The sequence below is a fragment of the Heterocephalus glaber genome, unplaced genomic scaffold, assembly GCF_053883595.1.
Source record: "Heterocephalus glaber isolate CG9 unplaced genomic scaffold, H.glaber_assembly_v1.0 deba00000281, whole genome shotgun sequence".
Classification (NCBI taxonomy): domain Eukaryota; kingdom Metazoa; phylum Chordata; class Mammalia; order Rodentia; family Bathyergidae; genus Heterocephalus; species Heterocephalus glaber.
Genome location: NW_028258139.1, coordinates 36,226,850 through 36,246,603, shown reverse-complemented (window position 1 = coordinate 36,246,603; position 19,754 = coordinate 36,226,850). Strand labels below are relative to the sequence as shown.

Below are 19,754 nucleotides of genomic sequence, written 5' to 3'. Positions count from 1 at the left end.
CACCCTAACAGCTCATGTAACCATGGTTACAGGTTCTCACAACCTTCACATTCAACCACACAGAAAACACATTTCCATCTAAGTAGCACAACTGTTAAGCAGGTTAGGTATATTCTAATAGGATGTAAATACAATGGAAAATTAGCCATTTCTTATATTAGTATGCCAGGAGATGATATAATAAAAATATATATATAGTTGACTCATAATCCAGTAATAAATTCTCTTAAGCCATTTTCGGCCTAAAATAAGCTTTCATCCATGCACTCGTTACAGTACAGTGACACATCTCAGCTGTAATCAGAGGCGGTTGGATGCTAAGGGAGAGAAACAATTTCTCCTCCAGATATCATCACCTGCACAAAGTCTGGGCAGAGTCAGTGAGAAGAACTAGAATCGCATCTCCCAGGTGGCTGTCACCCTGAGACAGGAACAAGGCAAAGCACGTATGACGGAGAACTTTGACTCTCTTGACACAGATGCACACAGTTTATTAATGACTACATTTGGAAGCCAGCCGTCTTGTCTAGTACTGAAAATAACAAGCTGTTGAACATGAAAGCAGAAGGGAGTGCCAGTGTACAGAAGTACAGCTTGATCCGTAGCCCCTCACACAGTTACACAGTGAATGCTATTTTTACCTAAGCAAGGCACCCTATTTGTTCTAAAATATAGGATGTGCTACCCCACTGAAGAAGCAAATGAGGGACTTGCATTGTTTCCTTGACTTCCCTTAAGTAGACAGGCACCAATGCTAAAAGGCTTAGAAGGCAAAACACTTCCAAAGACATAAAGCTGCCAAATCGTCATTACACTCACGTTTTGTTTTTTAAATTCCTACCCCCATCTAAGTAACCAAATACATCTAAAATTAAAACTTGTTTTGCCAAACCATACTGGTTTAAAAGTCTGAAATCCTTCCCTGCTTTCATGAGTGGTTAAAATATATCATTATTTCAACCCCTTGAGAGGTTTTATATCAGAGTTCTTAATTCATAGGCCAAAAAACCCAAAACCTTGGGCTGGGGATTTAGCTCAGTGGTTCTGCCGCCTGCTTGGCAAGTGCAAAGTCCCGAGTTCGATCCCCAGTACCAAAAAAAAACAAAAAACCTTGAACAGATTATTTTTTAAATGGGCGAAAGAGTTTAACAAATACAGCTGAAAAAAAAATACGTAGTCTTTACAATGGGTATCATATTCTCTATGAAAACAAACTGTTTATAATTATATAAAAGAAAGACCAGTTTCTCTTAACTGGGCAGCTTAAACAAAAATTACAATTTGTGGTTTATTTCATAATCCCCAACTGCATCTTTCTCTTTCTAATTAGTCCACTACAAATTTTTCTTAGATACAATTAACCAAAAACCTCAAAATCTTTTCTCTAGCAGCTGCTGCCAATAAACTGGAACTTCATATTCCATGTCCAAGAAACATGTGCAAATGAAATGCTTCTTGCTTCACCCTGAAACAAAAAATGGTGCACATTTACTTAAAATGAAAAGGATTACACAAGTGGTTCCCAGTACCATTTGAAATTACAAACATCAGCATCTTTTTCTAACTGACTGCGGGCTGTCTGAGAATGAATCAATTTAAACTGCAGAGAATTTATGTATCAGTGAACACAGCCTGGCATGGCCAGATTTCTACAAGTGGGTACAGAATGTATTTTATAAGAATTGAGGTAATCTAAACATTTAACATCAAGGGATTTTACATCTAAAATAGCCCACAACATCCCTAATAACAGAACACCCATGTGTTTTCAAAAAATTATCACAGTTAAGTGTCTCTAAAGAATGCATCACTGGCCAGGGATTTAGCTCAGTGGTACCACCGCCTGCCTCACAAGCATAAGGTCCCGAGTTCAATCCCCTGTACCAAAAAAACGCATCACTACATGCAGAAAAATAACTTCAATAGAAACTACCTAAACACTTTATAGGGAAAAAAAGATATTTAGCAAGAGATGAGATACCAAGGCCTATTTTCAAATATGAGACCATGTACTTCCTAAGACAAAAAATCATTTTCATAACACAACTTTGGAAAAAGGCAACAGTGGCAAGTTAACTGTGCCTTGGTGATGCACCCTGGTTTCAAAGTAACATCCTTTTTGAGCTTCAGATATTTATAGCTAAATGGATGGACCTTGAGACCATACTCATAAGTGAAATAAATCAGACACACATGTTTAAATATTGCATTGTTTCTCTGGTGTGAGAAACTGAATGTGGAAAGAAGGGCTGAGATGTATAATGGATATTGGGAAATGGGAAGAAAATGTTCAAATGGGAAGGGGAACAAGGGAGGAGGGAGGGAGGAAGGAAGGGACAAGAAAAAAAAGTGAAGATAGAAGGAAAAAAAGGAAACTAAGCTTTTATACACAGGGAGGGGAGGGGGCTTGAGGGGGGAATGGGATAAAATAAAATAAAATTTATTTAAAAATAAACCAAAGTAACATCCTTTTCACACCCTAAAAATATCTGCAACTGAGGAACTGTGTACATATTAGTGGGAAGAAAAGTGAGTGCAAGGCATACTTGCTCTGTACAACACCTACTAGAAGCAGCTATAACCATTTGTGGAACACACAGCATAAATGTGGGAAGGACAGAGCAAGACTCCGCACAGGGGTAACATCAAAGCACTCTCCAATCACAGTGAGTGTGAGTTCCCAGAAGTTCCATTCTTTCTATTGATGTTTCAGTTACCATTCCTTAAACGTTTATTAAAAAGAGAATCATTGGAGATATAGCTCAGTAGAAGACCACTTGCCTACCACGCAATGAATACTGAAAACAAAACAAATGCCCCCCCCGAAAAGAAGAATCCTTTCCACTAAATTCCCAGTTAGTGAGTTAATGATTATTATCAACTGAAAATAATTTCCAGTTATACCTCTTACCTTATTATAATAAATTTACCTTATTATCTGGAATCCCTGAAGTCTTATTTTCCTTTTGGACATGAGTTCAGGAACAGTTCAATATACCTATGGTCTGATAATAATTATTAAAAAAATCAGTTTTTACAAAGTTGTAAAGGACTTAGGCATAATGGTGTACACCTGTAATCCAAGAACTCTGGGAGACTAAGGCAGAAGATCACAAGTTCAAGCCCAGCCTGGGGAACTTACGGACTTAACAAGACTCTGTCTCAAAATAAAAAATAAAGAGAAATAGATAAAGAATTAGAAATGGCACATAAGTATATGAAAAAGTGTTCAACATTAGTGATCATTCATGAAATGCAAATTAAAACAACACTGAGGGCCGGGGATTTAGCTCAGTGGTTTCACCACCTGCTGCATAAGCACAAGGACCCAAGTTTGATCCCCGGTACCAAAAAAAAAAACCAACACTGAGATTCCACCTCACTCCAGAAAGAATGGCTGTTATCAAGAAAAAACAATAACAAATGCCAAAGGGGCTGTGGGGAAAAAGGAGCCTTTCTCCACTGTTGCTGGGAGTGTATACTGGTACAACCACTGTGGAAATCAGTGTGGAGATTCCTCAAAGAACTAAAACTAGAGGTTCCATTTGACCCAGCTAAACCTCTTCCTGGTATCTTCCCAAAAAACTTAAAAGCATCATACCACAGCAATATATGCACACCCATGTGTATAGCAGCACAGTTTATAATAGCTAAATCTTGGAAACAGCCCAAATAGGGCCAGGGATTTAGTTCAGTGGCGCTGCATCTGCCTTGGAAGCACAAGGTCCTGAGTTCAATCCCTGGTACCAAAAAAGAAACAGCCCAAATGTCCATCAATTGATGAGTGGATAAAGAAGATGTGGTTTTTTATACAATGGAGTACTACTCTGCCATAAAGAAGGATGAGCTTCACTTATAGCTAAATGAATGGACCATACTCCTCAGTCAAATAAATTGGACACATATGTTTAAATACCACATTGTTTCTCTGATGTGAGAAACCAAAAGTGGAAATAAGAACTGAAATGTATAATGGATATTGGGAAATGAGGATAAAGTGTTCAAATGGGAAAAGGAACAAGGGAGGAGGGAGGAAGAAAGGAAGGAAGGGACAAGAAAAAAAGTGAAAATAGAAGGAAAAAAATGGAAACTAAGCTTTTGTACATACAGAGGGGAGGGGAGGGGGGAAAGAGATAAAATAAAATGTATTAAAAAATTAAAATCTGTTACCAGATAAACTGCATATATAACATTAAATAATAAATAAATAAATAAATAAAGAGAAGGCTGAGCTCAACATAAGGGCCCCATCCTCAGTACCACCAAAAGAAAAAAAGCTAAAAAGGCAGAAAAAAATTGGATCCACTTTTTCACCATCCAGACAGCAATTCAAGCCTTCTGCCCATTCCCTAGTTAAACACAAAAATAAGCTGAGAGTGGTGGTGCACCTAAAATCCAAGCTAAGAATTCCAAGTTCCAGGCCAGCCTGGGCAACTTAGCAAGGCCTTGACTAAAAACATAAAAAAGGGCTGCGATATAGCTCAGTAGCCCTGGGTTCAATCCCCAGTGCCACAAAGCAAAATAAAGCAAAAAGGCAAAGAAAGGCCAGGTGTGGTGGTACATACTCATGGACCCAGCCAAAAGAGGCTGAGGCAGGAGGACCACTTGAGCCTCTTGAGTTTTACCAGTCCCAACAACAAAGGAAGAGTCTCATCTCAAAAAAATTAAAAATGGGGCCGGGGATGTAGCTCAGTGGCACCATACCTGCCTGGCAAGCACAAGGTCCAGAGTAAAAAAAAAAAATGAAAAATGAAAAATGAAAAATCAGACAAATCGATGCTTTTCATTAGAATAACTATTTATCCTAATGTTTAATTCAGTAGTATAGGGAACAGCTCCGGGCCAATGCCAGCAAGCAGGGGAAGTACTTACGCACATGGGACCGGTCCTTGAGCATGGCAGCAACGGCGTCCTCGTGGCTGCCAAAATGCACATGAGCCTCACCCGTGGCCTTCCCACTGGAGCTGTACTCCATGGTGATCCGCACCGGCCTCAGCGGCATGAAGAACTGCGTGACACAGGGCAGCCAAGCACAACACTGCTGAACCAGCCACACCTACAGGCTCAGCCCCTGCATGGCTCCTTTACACTCTTCAGCTCACCTCATAGCTTTGCTTTTAGGTATCATCTCTTTAAGCTAAACTCAAGTCACGGGTCTCGTAAAAAACTGTAACTACAAACACAATCACTACACAAATGGTTCTCACATTTTCAAACAAAATGATAAAAGACTTTTTTTTTCTTTTTGGTTTTTTTGAGACAGGGCCTCACTATGTAGTCCAGGCTGGTCTTTGAACTCAGTATGTAGCCCAGACTGGTATCAAACTCATGACAATCTTCCTGCCTCAGCCTCCTGACTGCTGGGATTATAAGATGTGGGCCACCATGCCCAGCAACAATAAAGACCATTTTTATTATTCCACATACCTTTCTGGGTTTCTAAACAATGTCAGCAAATATTCTTGGTTTTTTTTTTTTTTTTTGGTTTGTTGAGACAGAGTCTCGCTACATGTTCCAGGCTGGCCTTGAACTCCCAAGTGCTACGACAGGTGTGCACCACTACATCTGGGAATAAATATTCTTCATTCCTTAATAACTCATGTTTTCCCAGGCACGGTGATACATGCTTGCAATCCCAGCACTCAAGACACTGTGGCAGGAAGATTATGAATTTAAGGCTACCCTGGGCTACGTAGTAAGTTCAAGGCCAGCCTGCACTATATGTAGTGAGACTTGTCTCAAAAAGAAAAACTGTGTTTTAATCAGATAGGTACCTCGTCAGTACTGCATCAGCAGAACTACCATATGAGTGGTCACTGCTCCAAAGCAAAGCAACTGAACACAATGCTAATAAAATGTACAACCTTCACTCAGATAAAGATACGGCTCCTGGTCAGGCTTGATGGCACACAGCTGTACTACCTACTTGGGAGGATAAGGCAAAAGGATTGCCAAGTTCAAGGCCAGGCTGGGCAACTTAGTAAGACCTTGTCTTGAAATAAAATCAACCAATCAATTGATAGAGCTGAGTGGTAGAGTGCCCCTGGGTTCAATCCCCAGTTCCTTAATACCATCAAAAAGAGAGAATGCTGATTCCTGTAACTAGTATTAGGCTCTTTGAAATACTGATGGCAAATGAGGCATCACTAGTAATTGTCAACTTTAGGTTAGATCTATATTTCATACACGTTGTCAAGTTCATGATGTCCAGAGCTTTGTTGTTCTGTTTTATTGCACATAGTGTCTATTCTAAAATAAAAATGTAGTTTATACTCATTTTCTCAAAAGTCAGGGAGTTTGCAAGAAAACTACATAGTGTGTACTGAGAACGCTGGGCATTTCAGCCCTAGATTCTCGGCTAGTACACACAGTCCCCAACTTCATGATGGCTTCACAGTTCCAATTAAGGTTTTTTAGTTCACCATAGTATAAAAGCAATTCAAATTTAGTAGAAACCACACCGAATCTTGGTCTTCTCCAGGCTGGTGACATGCAGTAAGACACTCTGCTAAGATGGGGCATGGCAGCGGCCACATCCCCAGCCCACTGGACAGTGACAACAAGGCTGCAATGCCCTAAGGGTGCCAGGGGTTCAGATGTGATGCTCAGGCTCAGCTACCAGCACTCTCACCTTGCAGTGTAGCCTCATCATAAGTCCAGGAGCATCTATATGCAAAGGCTGTCACCAAATACCTGAGTCTCAGTTTCCTAAACTAAAAACTGAATGAGCTGAACCAATTTATTATGAAATCAAACTTTGATTACTAAACCGATCTCATATTATTCGGCATCTATAAAATCCTCGAATCTGTTTATTTTTTTCAGTGTGATACAAAAACACATTTCTTTTTTTTGTACTAGAAATCAAACTCAAAGCCACATTTTTTTTGGTACTGGGGATCAAATCAGGACCTTGCGCTTGCAGGGTAGGCGGCAGAACCACTGAACTAAATCCCTGGCCAAAAGCCACTTTTTTTTTTTTTTTTTTTTTTAAAGAGACACAGTCTCACTATGTTGCCCAGGCTAACCTGAACTCCTAAGCTATAGGGACTTGCCTCAACCACTCAGTATCTGGGAGTATAGGCCTGTGCTATCAAGCCCAGCTATGCCACACTTTCAGCTGCAGAAAATCAAACAAGCTTTCCAACAAGGGACATGCTATGTAACAAAAGTACTGTATTTTCTCTCTCCCTACACCAAATTAATACAAGTTTAATTTCAGAGCTTTCCCAACCTAGTTGGACTAGGTGTCTTACTGCACACACATTTATGATGTCTTGGGCATTGGCTTGGAAAGGCAGCCCTCTCATGTGCACAACATGCAGGGAAGGCATGGCTCCAAGATCCGCAGCCTCTGGAACCTTCTCTAACACCTCCTTAGGCAATTCTGAGGAGAACAAAAACAAGGGCATAAATTCTTCAGGAGTCACTAACAGACCAAGACCTGTGATATCAAAATTGTCATGTCTTCTGGAACCAGCAAGGAAGGGCTCCTAAAGCCACAGTGATGAAATGAAATCTCTGCTGCTTATCAACATCCCTAAACACCCACAAGCATGTAGTGTCTCAAACCATTACCAAGTTAAGAACTTGAGAGAAGGTAAAATGATCATAAAAGAATCTCTACAGCAAGAAAAACTTGCTGGGTTACAGGTACTAATATATAATAGATACACAGAATTAGAACCATTATTATAAAATATGTAAAAGGTACTTTAGTACATATACATACACATATATTACGGTGACAGGATAATCCCAAAGTATCCAATACATTTCAAAGATTCCAAAGGTTGCTTTTGGGTTGGGAATTAAATAATTAAATTCAGAGTCAAACAAAAATCCTTACTTCAGTCACTATTCCTGCTTTCTATACAAATCTTTCCCCACCTCAGTTTAAATGTCATTTTACTTCCTTTATTACCATTTTAGTACTCACCTTTTGGTACAATCTACAAAATGATTATATTAAAAGCAAGTAAGTGGGCTGGGGATTTAGCTCAGTAGTTCTGCCACCTGGCCCGAAAGCCAAGGACCTGAGTTCAATCCCCAGTACCAAAAAAAAAAAAGTTAGTAAGCCCTCCTGCATATACTCAAAGTACCTTCACACTCCATTAAATCTTTAACTCAATTCCTTTGTCCTCCTATAATCTCAAGATTTCATACAACACAGTTAAAAAAAAAATTAACACAAACCAAAACGTGTAAGGCAGACCCACTGAATCTCCAGCAGCAGCAGGACTTTACCTATCTCCTTCTCATTTTCAAAAGTGGTCATGGGCCGAATATCTTCATTTACTTCATGTTCTTCAAAAACCACATCTGGTTCAGTTATACACTTGGCAGTAGGAGAAGACACCACTTTTCTTCCCTTATGAGAGCCAACATGTGTTCGAACTTCATTCCTTCTGCTTGGGAATATCTCAATGTATCTATGAAACATGGAGCAAATTAACAATAGCTATAGAAGCTGGGTATGTAGCTTAGGAGCACAGCACCTGCCTGGCAAACACAAGGTCCTGAGGTTCGATCCCTGGTACCAAAAAAAAAAAGCTATAGATACCAGTCCATGAAAAAGTAATCTCGGCAGTAGTTAATGATTAGATCTTTTTGCCAAGCTAACACTTTTTCCTCATGCAGATTTTGAATAGTGTCTGAGAACGCTTGGCTAAGCTGACTGCACACACAGGAAGAACCCTAGGAAGGCCTGCGCTCATGAGGGCACTGTTCCAGGAAGGGTAAGTCGGCAGGCCAGGCCTCAGCGAGCAAGTCATTACCAAAGCCTGAGCCTAACCTGAGCTGCTCTCTGCCTTCCTATTACGAAACATGATTTCTTCTTCCCACACAGCCATACTGGATGGGGGTCCCCAAGACCTGTACCATATGGTGGACTCTCAGCATCTGAAACTGTGAGCTAAATTAACTTCTTTTCTTTATAAAGTTAGCCTACCTCAAGTATTTATTACAGTAATGAAAAGCAGATTAATACAAAGGCTTATTCTCTTCTCACAACCCTTGACATCTTGCAATTGCAGATAAATAGTCACCTCTGTACAAGATATTAAAAATGACATTATAAGAACTTCCACAAAAGAACTTAACAGGAGGCTAAAGAAAATTCCAGAACTAAATATTAGCTCTGACTTGCCATCACAGTGATAGTGGGACTACTTTTCCAAAATAGGCTATTAAATGGGAATTGTGAAAACCTAACATTAAATAACGAAGCAAGAGTTCAGCTCAGGGGCATAGTGCTTTGCCTAACGTGACTCCTAGAACCACACAGAGAAAGAAAACTAGTCAATAGCACTTTTTTTTTTGTACCGGGAATCGAACTCAGGACCTCGTGCTTGCGAGGCAGGCGGCAGAACCACTGAGGTAAATCCCCAGCCCTTCCATAGCACTTCTTAATTGTTGTTTTGTTTTTGGTACTGGGGATCGAACTCGGGACCTCACACTTTCAAGGCAGGCACTGGAACCACTGAGCTAAATCCCCGGCCCTCAATAGCACTTCTTAACAAAGACCTTTGAACCAACCGTGCAGCACATCCTGAATACACTGGCCTTGGAGTGGCCTTTAACCATAAGGGAGCTAAGTAAAAAGGTCAGAAATAATAAATAATAAAAACAATAATGGAAAAAACAATAATGGAAAATTTGACTACTTTTACTATTCCTTGAAAATTGAAATTAAAACATACATCATCTACATCTTTATGTGCATCCTGATGTTACATGAATGGAAGACACTATACGAGGAAGCTGGCCCAATTTCCTCTAAGCCAACTGCAGGCCAGGCATAGAGCTCAGGGCTGGAGCACTAGCCTACCATGAGCGAACCTTGCCTGGGTTCAATCCCTAGCACCACAAGAAAACAAAACAAAAACCAACCACAGGGCCAGGGATTTAGCTCAGTGGTGCTGGCACCTGCCCCGCGAGCGCAAGGTCCCAAGTTCCATATCCAGTACCAAAAAACAAAAACCAATGACAAGCAGTAGCAGCCAGTAGCAACAGCCAGATGTGGTGGCATCTGCCTGTAATCCCAGCAATCTGAGAGGCTGAGAAAGGAGGATCACAAGTTCAAGGCCTGCCAGGAGGACTACATAGTGAGTTCAAGACCAGTCTCAAAGAAAAGAAAAGGGCAACTACTGAAAAAAAAAAGGAAGAGAAAGAAAACAAATCTAACAAATGTTAGCATCAATACAAGTGGCTCACTGCAGGATTCTCCCATGGGCTCCTTTCCCAGCCCATCTCCATGGTCTCCTGTGGATAACTTCAGCAGTCAGATCCCATGCACTCATCACTGCGATCTGCTGCAGGGAACTTCCCAACACTACGGTCTGCTTCACTCACCGGTTTCCAATTTCCTCCCTGTGTTTCATCAGCGCTTGGCTGGCCATCTCTGGCTCTTCAAACTGGACGTAGGCTTCCCCTGTTTTTCTTCTCCCTCTATAGTCCATCACAAACGTGATGTCTACTATATTCAGTCCTAGAACAGAAGAAAGTTACTACAAATTATTTCTGCTAACAGGAACTATTTTATCCTCAGAATTAACACATTTACTCATGCCCTAATAAAATCTGTAAGATATTCTGGCAATCCCAAAGCTGGGCAATGTAAAATAGGGAATTACTACATAGTCAAACATCAGTAACACATAAATACTTATATTTCTACAATGTGTAGGGTCCAAGTAGCCCATCTAAAGCATACAACTCACCTCCCACTTTTTTGCCATTATTTGTATTTTAAGAGACTAACATAGCTACTAAGAGTGTATTATTTTCTAGGAATTACATGTGTTTAAATCATACAGATTGTCTTTGTCTTAGACAACCAGGGCCACTGTTCTGAGGTGTTTTTTTCCCCAAGGAAAACATTTATTGGTAAATTTTAGATACACAAAATGATGACAATAATAGGGAGAGGTTTTTTTTTTTCTTGGTACTGGGAATCGAACTTAGGAACTTGTGCTTTCAAGGCAGGTGGCAGCACCGAGCTAAATCCCCAGCCCAAGAAGGTATTCTTTTAACGTGTGCTATTTCTAATTATTTAGATCATCTTTATTTTTTTCAACAATATAATTCTGTAATTTTCATTATGCAAGTATTTTTTTTTAGACAGTGTCTCATTATGTAGTTCAGGCTGGCCTCGAACTCATGGTGATCTTCTTGCCTCAGCCACACAAGTGCTAGGGTTATAGGCATGCGCCGCAAGCAGCATACAGTGCTTCGATCATTCTCATCCCCCATCCCTTGTCCTGCCCTCTTCCCCGGTTTCACATTTGCAGGGAGGACTCAATATATTTTGACCACATCCACCCTGCAAAGGTATTTTCTTCAGTAGTAAAACAAAGCTTTATGAAATTATTCTGAAATGTGACATGACCCAAAGATCTGCCTCACCAGTCGGAACACTTCTGAGATACAGAAGGACAATGAGGAAAGAGGACATGGGAGATGTGATGCCCCAAATGTGATCAAACTGCTGAGCACCTGCAAAGAAGTCTACAATGTCCTTCTCACTGCAGCTGTAAGGAAGTCCTCTCAACCGAACCACACCATCATTGACTAGAGGGGAGGCTTTGACCTGTAGGCTCTTCATTAGGGCATCCACATCTTCATTGTTTATCTCATAGACTGCAAGGAAAAAGAGTACAACAGGGATACAGGGTTTACCTAACAAAGGAAGCCAATTTTTGTAAGTCAAAATATATTACTAGCAGAGTTAGAAACTGAGACACACCCTTCCGTGTGTTCAACTATAAACACCACACACTCATGCTTCCATAATCCTAACACAGGGAAGTTGTGTGAGCCACTTCCCTTCTCTCCATTCAGCCATAAACCAAACACCACCCTAATGATCATCCAGGCTTCAGTTTAGGAGGCTCGGCAGACTGCTGGTATCAGAGAGAGAGAGACAGTGGGACCAGAAGTGTCTGACCCTAAAAATACTGGAAGTTTGAGTTATGGAGGTCCCTTTTTTCCCTTCGCCCATCTTCCTTTTTTTTTTTTCTTTAATTTTATTGGTACATTTTAGGTATACAATATAATGACATTCATCATTGCAAATTTGCACCTTTACATAATCTCTCTTGGTTCTTATTTTTCCCCATTCCCCTGCCCTCCCTTCAACCCCTCCATCCCTCCCTATTTACAAAGACTTTGTTTCCAGTTTTCCATTTTCTCATATTAATTCCATTCCCTTCTTTCCTTTCCCCTACCCCTCCCACTTCCCCTTCCCCTTTGCCCCTTTTCTTCCTATTTCACATTATCTATTATACCTTTTAGTCCTTATTTACACTTTCAGTTTCTTACACTAGAGAAACTATTCGGTATTTACACATGTCTGTACTGTTGATTTCACTTAAGAGTATCGCCTCAATGTGCATCCACTTAGCTATAAATGTCTCTAATTTCTCATTTTTTATGGCTGAGTAGTACTCTATTTTATTAAAAAAACCACTTTTTCTTTATCCAGTCTCCAGTTGATGGGCACTCAGGCTGTTTCCAAGTTTTAGATATTACAAACTGTGCTGCTAGGAACAGCAGTGCACATATATCACTGTGGTATGATTCTTTTAATTCTTTGGGGAAGATCCCCAGCAGGGGAATAGCTGGGTCAAATGGGACTTCCAGTCCTAGTTCTTTGAGGTATCTCCATACTGATTTCCACAGTGGTTGCACCACTCTACACTCCCACCAGCAGTGGAGCAGGGTTCCTCTTTCCCCACAGCCCCACCAGCATTTGTTATTGGTTGATTTCATGATAGCAGCCATTCTTTCTGGGGTGAGGTGGAATCTCAGCGTTGTTTTCATTTGCATCTTTCGAATGACCAGTGATGTTGAACATTTTTTCAAATGTTTATTTGCTATTTCTATTTCTTTGTCTGAGAAATGTCTGTTCATTTTAGATGCTCATTTTTGGATTGGGTCTTTAAATTTGGGAGGTCTGATTTTTTTTAAGTTCTTTATAGATTCGAGATAGTAGGCCTTTGTCTGAAGTACAGCAGATGAAGATTTTTTCCCACATTGTGGGTTGTCTCTTCACACTGCTGGTGGTTTCTCTTGCTGTACAGAAGCTTTTTAATAAGAAGAGATTCCACTTGTTGAGTGTTTGTGCTAGTTCACAGGCAACTGAGGTTTTGTTCATAAAATCTTTTCCTACACCAATGTCTTCAAGAGTTCTACCTAACCTCTGTTCCAGCCAGTTCAGTGTTTCTGTTTTAATATTTAGATCTTTAATCCACTTTAGTTTTAGTTTAATGCATGGTGAGAGATATAGATCTAGGTTTAATCTTTGGCAAGTTGAAAACCAATTTTTCCAGCCCCACTTATTAAAGAGGCTATCTTTCCTGCAGTGAGGGTGTTTGGCTCCTTTATTGAAGATGAGATGCCTGTGTGTGTGTGGCGTTGTTTCTGCATCTTCTAATCTGTTCCACTGGTCCTCAGGTCTGTTTCTTTGCCAGTACCATGCTGTTTTTATCACAGTAGCTTTGGAATACAGTTTCAAGTTGGGGACTGTGATACCCCCTGCCATGTCTCTGTTGCCTAGAATTGCTTTTGCTTTTCTTGGTCTCTTCTCGTTCTAAATAAATTTTTGGACTGTTTTCTCAAGGTCCATGAAGTATGCTGCTGGGATTTCAATTGGGATTGTACTGAATCTATATAGCAGTTTTGGAAGTATGGCCATTTTCACTATGTTGATCTTTCCTAACCAGGAGCAGCGGATGTCTTTCCATTTTCTGATATCATCTTCAATCTCTTTTCAGGGTGCTATAGTTTTCAGAATAGAGGTCTCTGATTTCTTTTGTTAGGTTGATTCCTAGGTATTTCAGTTTCTTGCATGCTATTGTGAAAAGAATTGTTTGCCCTATTTCTCAGTGAGTCTGTTGTTAGTGCAGAGGAAAGCTATTGATTTTTGTGTGTTGACCTTGTATCCAGGTACTTTACTGAATTTGGTTATTAAGTCTAGAAGAATTTTGGTAGAGTTCTTGGGGTCTTCTATATAGAGTATCATGTCATCTGCAAATAATGACAATTTGACTTCTTGTTTCTGCTACCATTGTCCCATGATCTTTAATACACATATCTAGTTTCTACATACTATATACTACCAGGTGTATGCTTGCCAACTCTTTCCTTGTCATACACAAGAACCTGGACTATTTTTGGTCCACTCAAACATTACCACTTGGTGAGCTATCCAATCAAACACTAGTCTTACTCAGTATGCACTTCTGAAGAAAGTAGCAAGGAACATTTATCAAATATTAAATGTGCCACACATAGCACATCCTTACAACTTCAAAATAAAGCTGATCAGCAGCCTCATTTCATACATAGGAAACTCGGATTATCCGTGTGCTTCATGCTCACAGCTGTAAAATAATGTATGCATAAATACGACTTCGCTACTACCAAAACTCAAATAAAAACTTCCCCAAGAAACATGCACTTCAGCATGTGCCCCAGTGCCATGCCACACTCACCTTCCACGTATCGCTGGCCCATGTACAAGCGGTGCTTCTCCAAAGCTTTCTGCACGTCCCGCTCTGACTCCATCTCAATCAAGGCATCGCCCCTTCGCTTCCCATCTCTATTTAAGAGAAAATGTATTCCCTTCTCACTGTTGCGGATTTTGCAGTCTAAAAGTACACGAGAAGCCGGTTAAAAACAGACCCCAAACTGTGAGCTTATTACACAAGTCACCAACTACAGCTTCCCAGCAATAAAGCAGGGTCCAAACGCTCCTCACACTCCTCATACACACCCTCATCACCAGAACCAGAGATGCCAACAGAGTACACACGCACATACAACCTCGGCTCCAGCTCCAGAGTGGGGCAATGGCTGAGTCAGGACAGGCGCAATTCAAATGCACTATGTCCACTCCAGTGTTTCTACAACCAGCTTTGAGTCACGTAAGGAATAAAAATATGGCTAGGTTTATACATGAGCACGCTCCTTTAAAATATTCACAAAATATCTCCTAAGAGCTGGGCACAGCTACACACCTACAGTCCAGCATCAAGGGAGGGCTGAGGCAAGAGGATCACAAGTTTCAGGACTGCCCTGTGTCAAAATAAGAAATAAAGGGGGTTGGGAATACAGCTCAGTAGCAGAACACTTGCCTGGCATGTGAGAGGCCCTGGGTTCAAACCCCAACACTGTAAAAAAATCCTATGAAAATAATTATGGGTAATTTAGTAAGAACCCATCTCAAAAACAATAAATAGGAGCAGGATGTAACTCAATGGTAGAGCACTTGCCTAATATGCATGAGGTCCTGGGTTGAACCCCTAGTACAAAAAATAATAATGATAATTTTGCTACAATAATTTCATTTCCCCCATTTGATTATCAAACATCTCTATAGTGCTTTGTCTGTCGTTTTGGGTTTTTTTTTTTTTTGGTACCAGGGATCAAACTTGGGACCTTGCACTTGTGAGGCAGGCGGCAGAACCACTGAGCTAAATCCCTGGCCCTGTTTTGGTTTTTTGAGACAGGGTCTTGCTATGTAGTTCAGGCTTACCCTGAAATCACTATGTAGCCCAGGCAGGCCTCCCGAGTGCTGGGACTGTAGCTGTACACCACCACACCCAGTTTAAGTGTTTATTTCTTACAATGCAAGCTGAAGATGTAAGTGGCAGTGGCTTTAGGCTTCATAAAATGCTTGACTCAACACAATGCTATATACATGAAGGAGGTTAACACAGTCACAGTCTTTTACCATACACTCATTCATTCATTCAGAGACAGCCTTATTCTATAGCACAGGCATCCTCCTGCCTCGGTGACAAGTGCTGAGCTGAGATTATACCTATGCACCATCATGCCTGGCTATTCTTTTACATTTTAAAAGAGAATCATCTAAAAGCCTCTTAAGAGGGAATTTTTAAATCACAGTCAAAAATAAAATACCCCTTTAAAAAAGAAATACTAACCATACATTGGTAAACCTCCCAAACATGGGTATTCCATGTAAGCGATCTTATGTTTGAAATGTATTTCATAAACAATCCCCTTCAATCCCGTATTTCCACTAACAGGTTTGGCTAGCTGTTACACACTTTTTTTGGCAGTACTGGTGACTGCTCTCAGGGCTTTTCCACTGAGCAACATCCCCAGCCCTTTATTTTTTATTTTGAGACCAGATGTTGGTAAGCTGCCCAGGTAGGATTCACACTTTCAATCCACCTGCCTCAGCTTCCTAGACTGCTGGGATTACAGGGATGCATCACCAGGCCTGGCTTGTTATATACATATTAAAACTTCTGAGAAAACTGATTTCATACCACAGTCTTAACATTACTTTTGTTGCACTCAAAGCCTTTTTTGTTTTTTTGGTACAGGGTCTTGCTATGTGGTCCAGGTTGGCCTTAAATTCCAACAATTCTCCCTCAGACTCCAAGTGCTGGTGTTACAGACCTGTGCACCACCACATCCAGCTACATTTAGAGTCTTTCAATTAGGTAGAGGTTGGGCATGGTAGCACATGCTTGTGATTCCTCTACTCTAGCTCAAGAGGAAGATCAAAGTTCAAACTCAACTGAGGAACCTAGTGAGACCCTGTCTCAAAATAAAAAGGGCTGGGAATGTAGCTCAGTGCAAAGGTCCTAGGTTCAATCCCCAGTACCACAACAAATAAATAAATAAATAAATAAATAAATAAATAAATAAATAAATAAATAAATCTGGTATATATCACAAATATATCCATGGTGTCCCTTGGTAAGAATCTGTAACCACCCAGAATAAGAGTGCCCAGCCATCAAAAAGGCTACCAGCTTAGCTGTCTTAGCTGTACTTTACTCAAATGAAATTATACACTTACACTGAGCATAGTGGTACACACCTATAATCCTAGTACTCTGAGAGGCTGAGGCAGGAGGATCTCAAGTTTGAGGCCAGCCTGGGCATTTAACAACTTAGCAAGACCCTATTTCAAAATAAAATATTTTTTAAAAGGTATGCAGATGTAACTCAGTGGGAGAACTCTGGGTTCAAACCCCAACACTAAAAAAGGGAAAAAAATGACCTACTTAAAACATATATAAAACCTGGGCATAGTGGGATGGGCCTGCAGGCCCAGCATTCAGGAGCCTGAGGCAGGAGGATCACTGAGCTAGAGGGTTCAAGAACAACCCAGGCAGCACAGCAAGACCCTACCTAAAAAACAGAGAAAGACATACCTTGGAAAAAGTTAAGTACATCCTCCACAGTACATGACCAGGGCAGTCCCTGGGCTCGAATGAGGAACACATCATCCACTTCCTCGCCTAACTTGGAGGGGGCCAATTCATACTCCTGGAGCACAGTGAGCTCTTCCAGGTAGGTGGCTTTGGACTCCTTTCAAGAGAGATGAAGAAATGTAAAAATATTCCTCTGTCAACTTACTTAGAAAATGTTTATTTCCATAAACAGATGCTCTACATATTAGAATTATTTCAAAGGAAAGAAACTTCACAAATCCAACTCAGCCTATTTTAGCTTAAATTGTACATCCTAAACCAATAAGCAAGTGTATCCTAATGGTTTGGCGGGACATAATCTACACTCAGGGCTTATTCATCAGGCCTAAAATTGTTCCTAATAATAGTGACTTAGGTCAAAAAGGAGGGTCCCTTCAACGTGACAAATACTCAAAAGCACCCTCCTCACAGGGCACTGTATTAGACCTCATCTCAAAGAGCTCACTACCTAGAAGACAAGATGCCTTTAGTGCTATAATCAAGATACAAAATGTGGGAATGCAACACAGAAAGAGAACCAGGATACACTGCAAGATGGGCCTTGCAGGAATAAGAAGGTCTGGCCATTCCAGGCAGAGGTGAGGGTAAGAAGCAGGACAAGCAGAGGCACACTTGAAAACCGGAAATCCCACTTGTCTGAACTGCAGGGTAAAAACGGGTGTCAAAGATGCTGAGCAGGTAAAGTGAACTTGGAACCATGTAGCAGAGGGCCTTAGTGCGGGCTCAACATGAAGCCCTTCCCTGGACAGGCAAAAGGAAGTTATTAAAGACATTAAGGAGTGGATAAATCAACAAGACAGTAGGAGGCCTTGGAAACTGTCAGAGCAACAGAAAAAGGGAGAGACCACAGAAGGCAACAGCCATGGGAGGTAACAGGGACTTGAGCGTACCTAAAGTATTCTATTTCATTAAGTCTAAGCCAAAGGTGGACAACAAGCACTACAACTGTAAACTGGGAAGATCACTAAGGCTTTAAGACTTGTGACCAGTGGGGTGCAGTAGTATATGCCTGTAATCCCTCCAGCACTATGAGAGGCTGAGGCAGGAGGATCAAAGTTCAAACTGAGCTCGGGTAATTAACCAAGACTGTCTCAGAATGAAAAAGGGCTGGAGATGTAGCTCAGTGTGAAGGACCTGGGTTCAAGCCTCAGTTATCTCCTCACCCCCTGAAGGCTTGCAATCTACCATGCTAAAGATAGACAAATGTGTTCCATTCTCCGTTTCCATGAAAACTTAAGTCTAATGTTACGGACCCAATGATAAATATAAGTACAGCGTCTCACACACGGTAATACTCAAAAAGATTATCACTGTAGTTAATTTCACAGGGGAAAAAATGTTTTTAAAGCTGGCTCACAAAGAGTTGTTTTAAGGCAACTCTTCCAATTTCCCAGAATTCCGTAAGCATCACCAGTTTTTACAAAGGGCCCTGAAAGTACTGGGCAAGGTTCAATCCGCTCACCCCCTACACATAGCAGCCAGGTTAATCGGGCTCCCGAGTCCATAAATTCAACAAAAAGCAAAATCTCCTCAGGCTGGCTGTACCCTGGCACCACGCGGTGCCGTCAGGTGCCAGGGCTCCTGCGAGGGCGCCACGTAATGCGCATCAAGCGCCGAGTCCCGGGCCCCCCGCCGCGGCTCACCGGAAAGGAGGAACTACGACGACCGGGCGGAACCAGCGGAACCAGCTGAGCACGGCCCCGGCCCGGCCCGGGTCCTGCGGAGCCGGACCTGTCACAGGAAGTGCGGCAGTGACCTTCAACGAGGGACCCTGCTTCCCGGCCCGCCAGGCCCCGTACCTCGCGCGCCGGGCCCGCGGTGGCCGCCAGCGACTGGGGCAGGAGCGGGGCTCGCAGGAACGAGTAGCAGGCGGCGGCGGGCGGGGTCCCCGCCAGCCTCCCGGAGCGCGCGGGCCCGGGGTACAGGCCGCGCGTCTGCGCCGCGGCGCCCAGAAGCAGCAGCAGGCGGCGGCGGCCCGACACTCCTGCGGGGAAAGGACCGGCAGCCGAGGATAGGGGCAGACAGGCGGCGCCCGTGCGCTGGCAGCTGCTGCAGTTGCAGCCACAGCCCCGGAGCAGCGCCCCGAGGACCCAGCGCGTCCCGGCCATGGACTCCGGCAGTGGCGGTGGCGACGGCGGCAGTTGCGCGTGCGCAGGGAAAGCGGCAACCGAGACGGGCAGCGAGAAAGACACTGCACTTGAGCTGCGGGCGTCCGGGGCGGGGACGAAGGAGAGCTCCGCCCCAGGGGCGGGGCGGGGCGGGCCAGGCAACTCAAGCTTCCACCTTTTGACTTTTTTTTTGGTCCTGGGGATTGAACTCGTGTCCTTGCGCTTGCGAGGCAGGCGGCAGAACCACTGAGCTAAATCCCCAGCCCATGCTTCCACCTTTTAATTGAGGGAATTTTTAACATTGCAGAGCACAGTAAATATCCAGAGCTAGAAAATGACCATCTTTTCATTGTGAGCCTGCCCTGAATGTCTCAAGCATTGCGTGAGC

General features: G+C 42.2%; 1 protein-coding gene across 2 annotated transcripts; it reads right to left on the bottom strand.

Annotated features, from left to right (window-relative positions):
• Positions 1-466: 466 nt before the first annotated feature.
• On the bottom strand, positions 467-19,366 carry Grsf1 (G-rich RNA sequence binding factor 1). 2 transcript variants are annotated; one of them, XM_087188460.1, is made up of 10 exons: positions 18,902-19,366; positions 17,199-17,355; positions 14,496-14,651; positions 11,497-11,640; positions 10,354-10,489; positions 8,248-8,432; positions 7,266-7,387; positions 4,873-5,008; positions 2,931-3,005; positions 467-1,465 (listed from the first exon to the last, which is right to left on the bottom strand). In XM_087188460.1, the coding sequence occupies exons 1-9, from the start codon at positions 19,364-19,366 to the stop codon at positions 2,956-2,958; spliced, it is 1,551 nt and encodes a 516-aa protein (XP_087044586.1). In that variant the 3' UTR covers positions 467-1,465; positions 2,931-2,955. The 2 variants fall into 2 exon arrangements, with proteins under 2 accessions (XP_087044586.1, XP_012923597.1); XM_013068143.3 differs by having other exon boundaries at positions 19,058-19,366.
• Between the last annotated feature and the right edge of the window lie 388 nt (positions 19,367-19,754).

What these genes read in the sequence shown, in the direction of transcription:
- Grsf1 (XM_087188460.1), bottom strand. Translation starts at nt 19,366, where the DNA reads ATGGCCGGGACGCGCTGGGTCCTCGGGGCGCTGCTCCGGGGCTGTGGC. An exon ending in GGGCCAGCGATACGTGGAAG is followed by an intron (nt 11,641 to 14,495) that starts GTGAGTGTGGCA and finishes TTTTCCTTGCAG; the next exon opens with TCTATGAGATAAACAATGAA. An exon ending in CATTGTAGACTTCTTTGCAG is followed by an intron (nt 10,490 to 11,496) that starts GTGCTCAGCAGT and finishes CTTCTGTTCTAG; the next exon opens with GACTGAATATAGTAGACATC.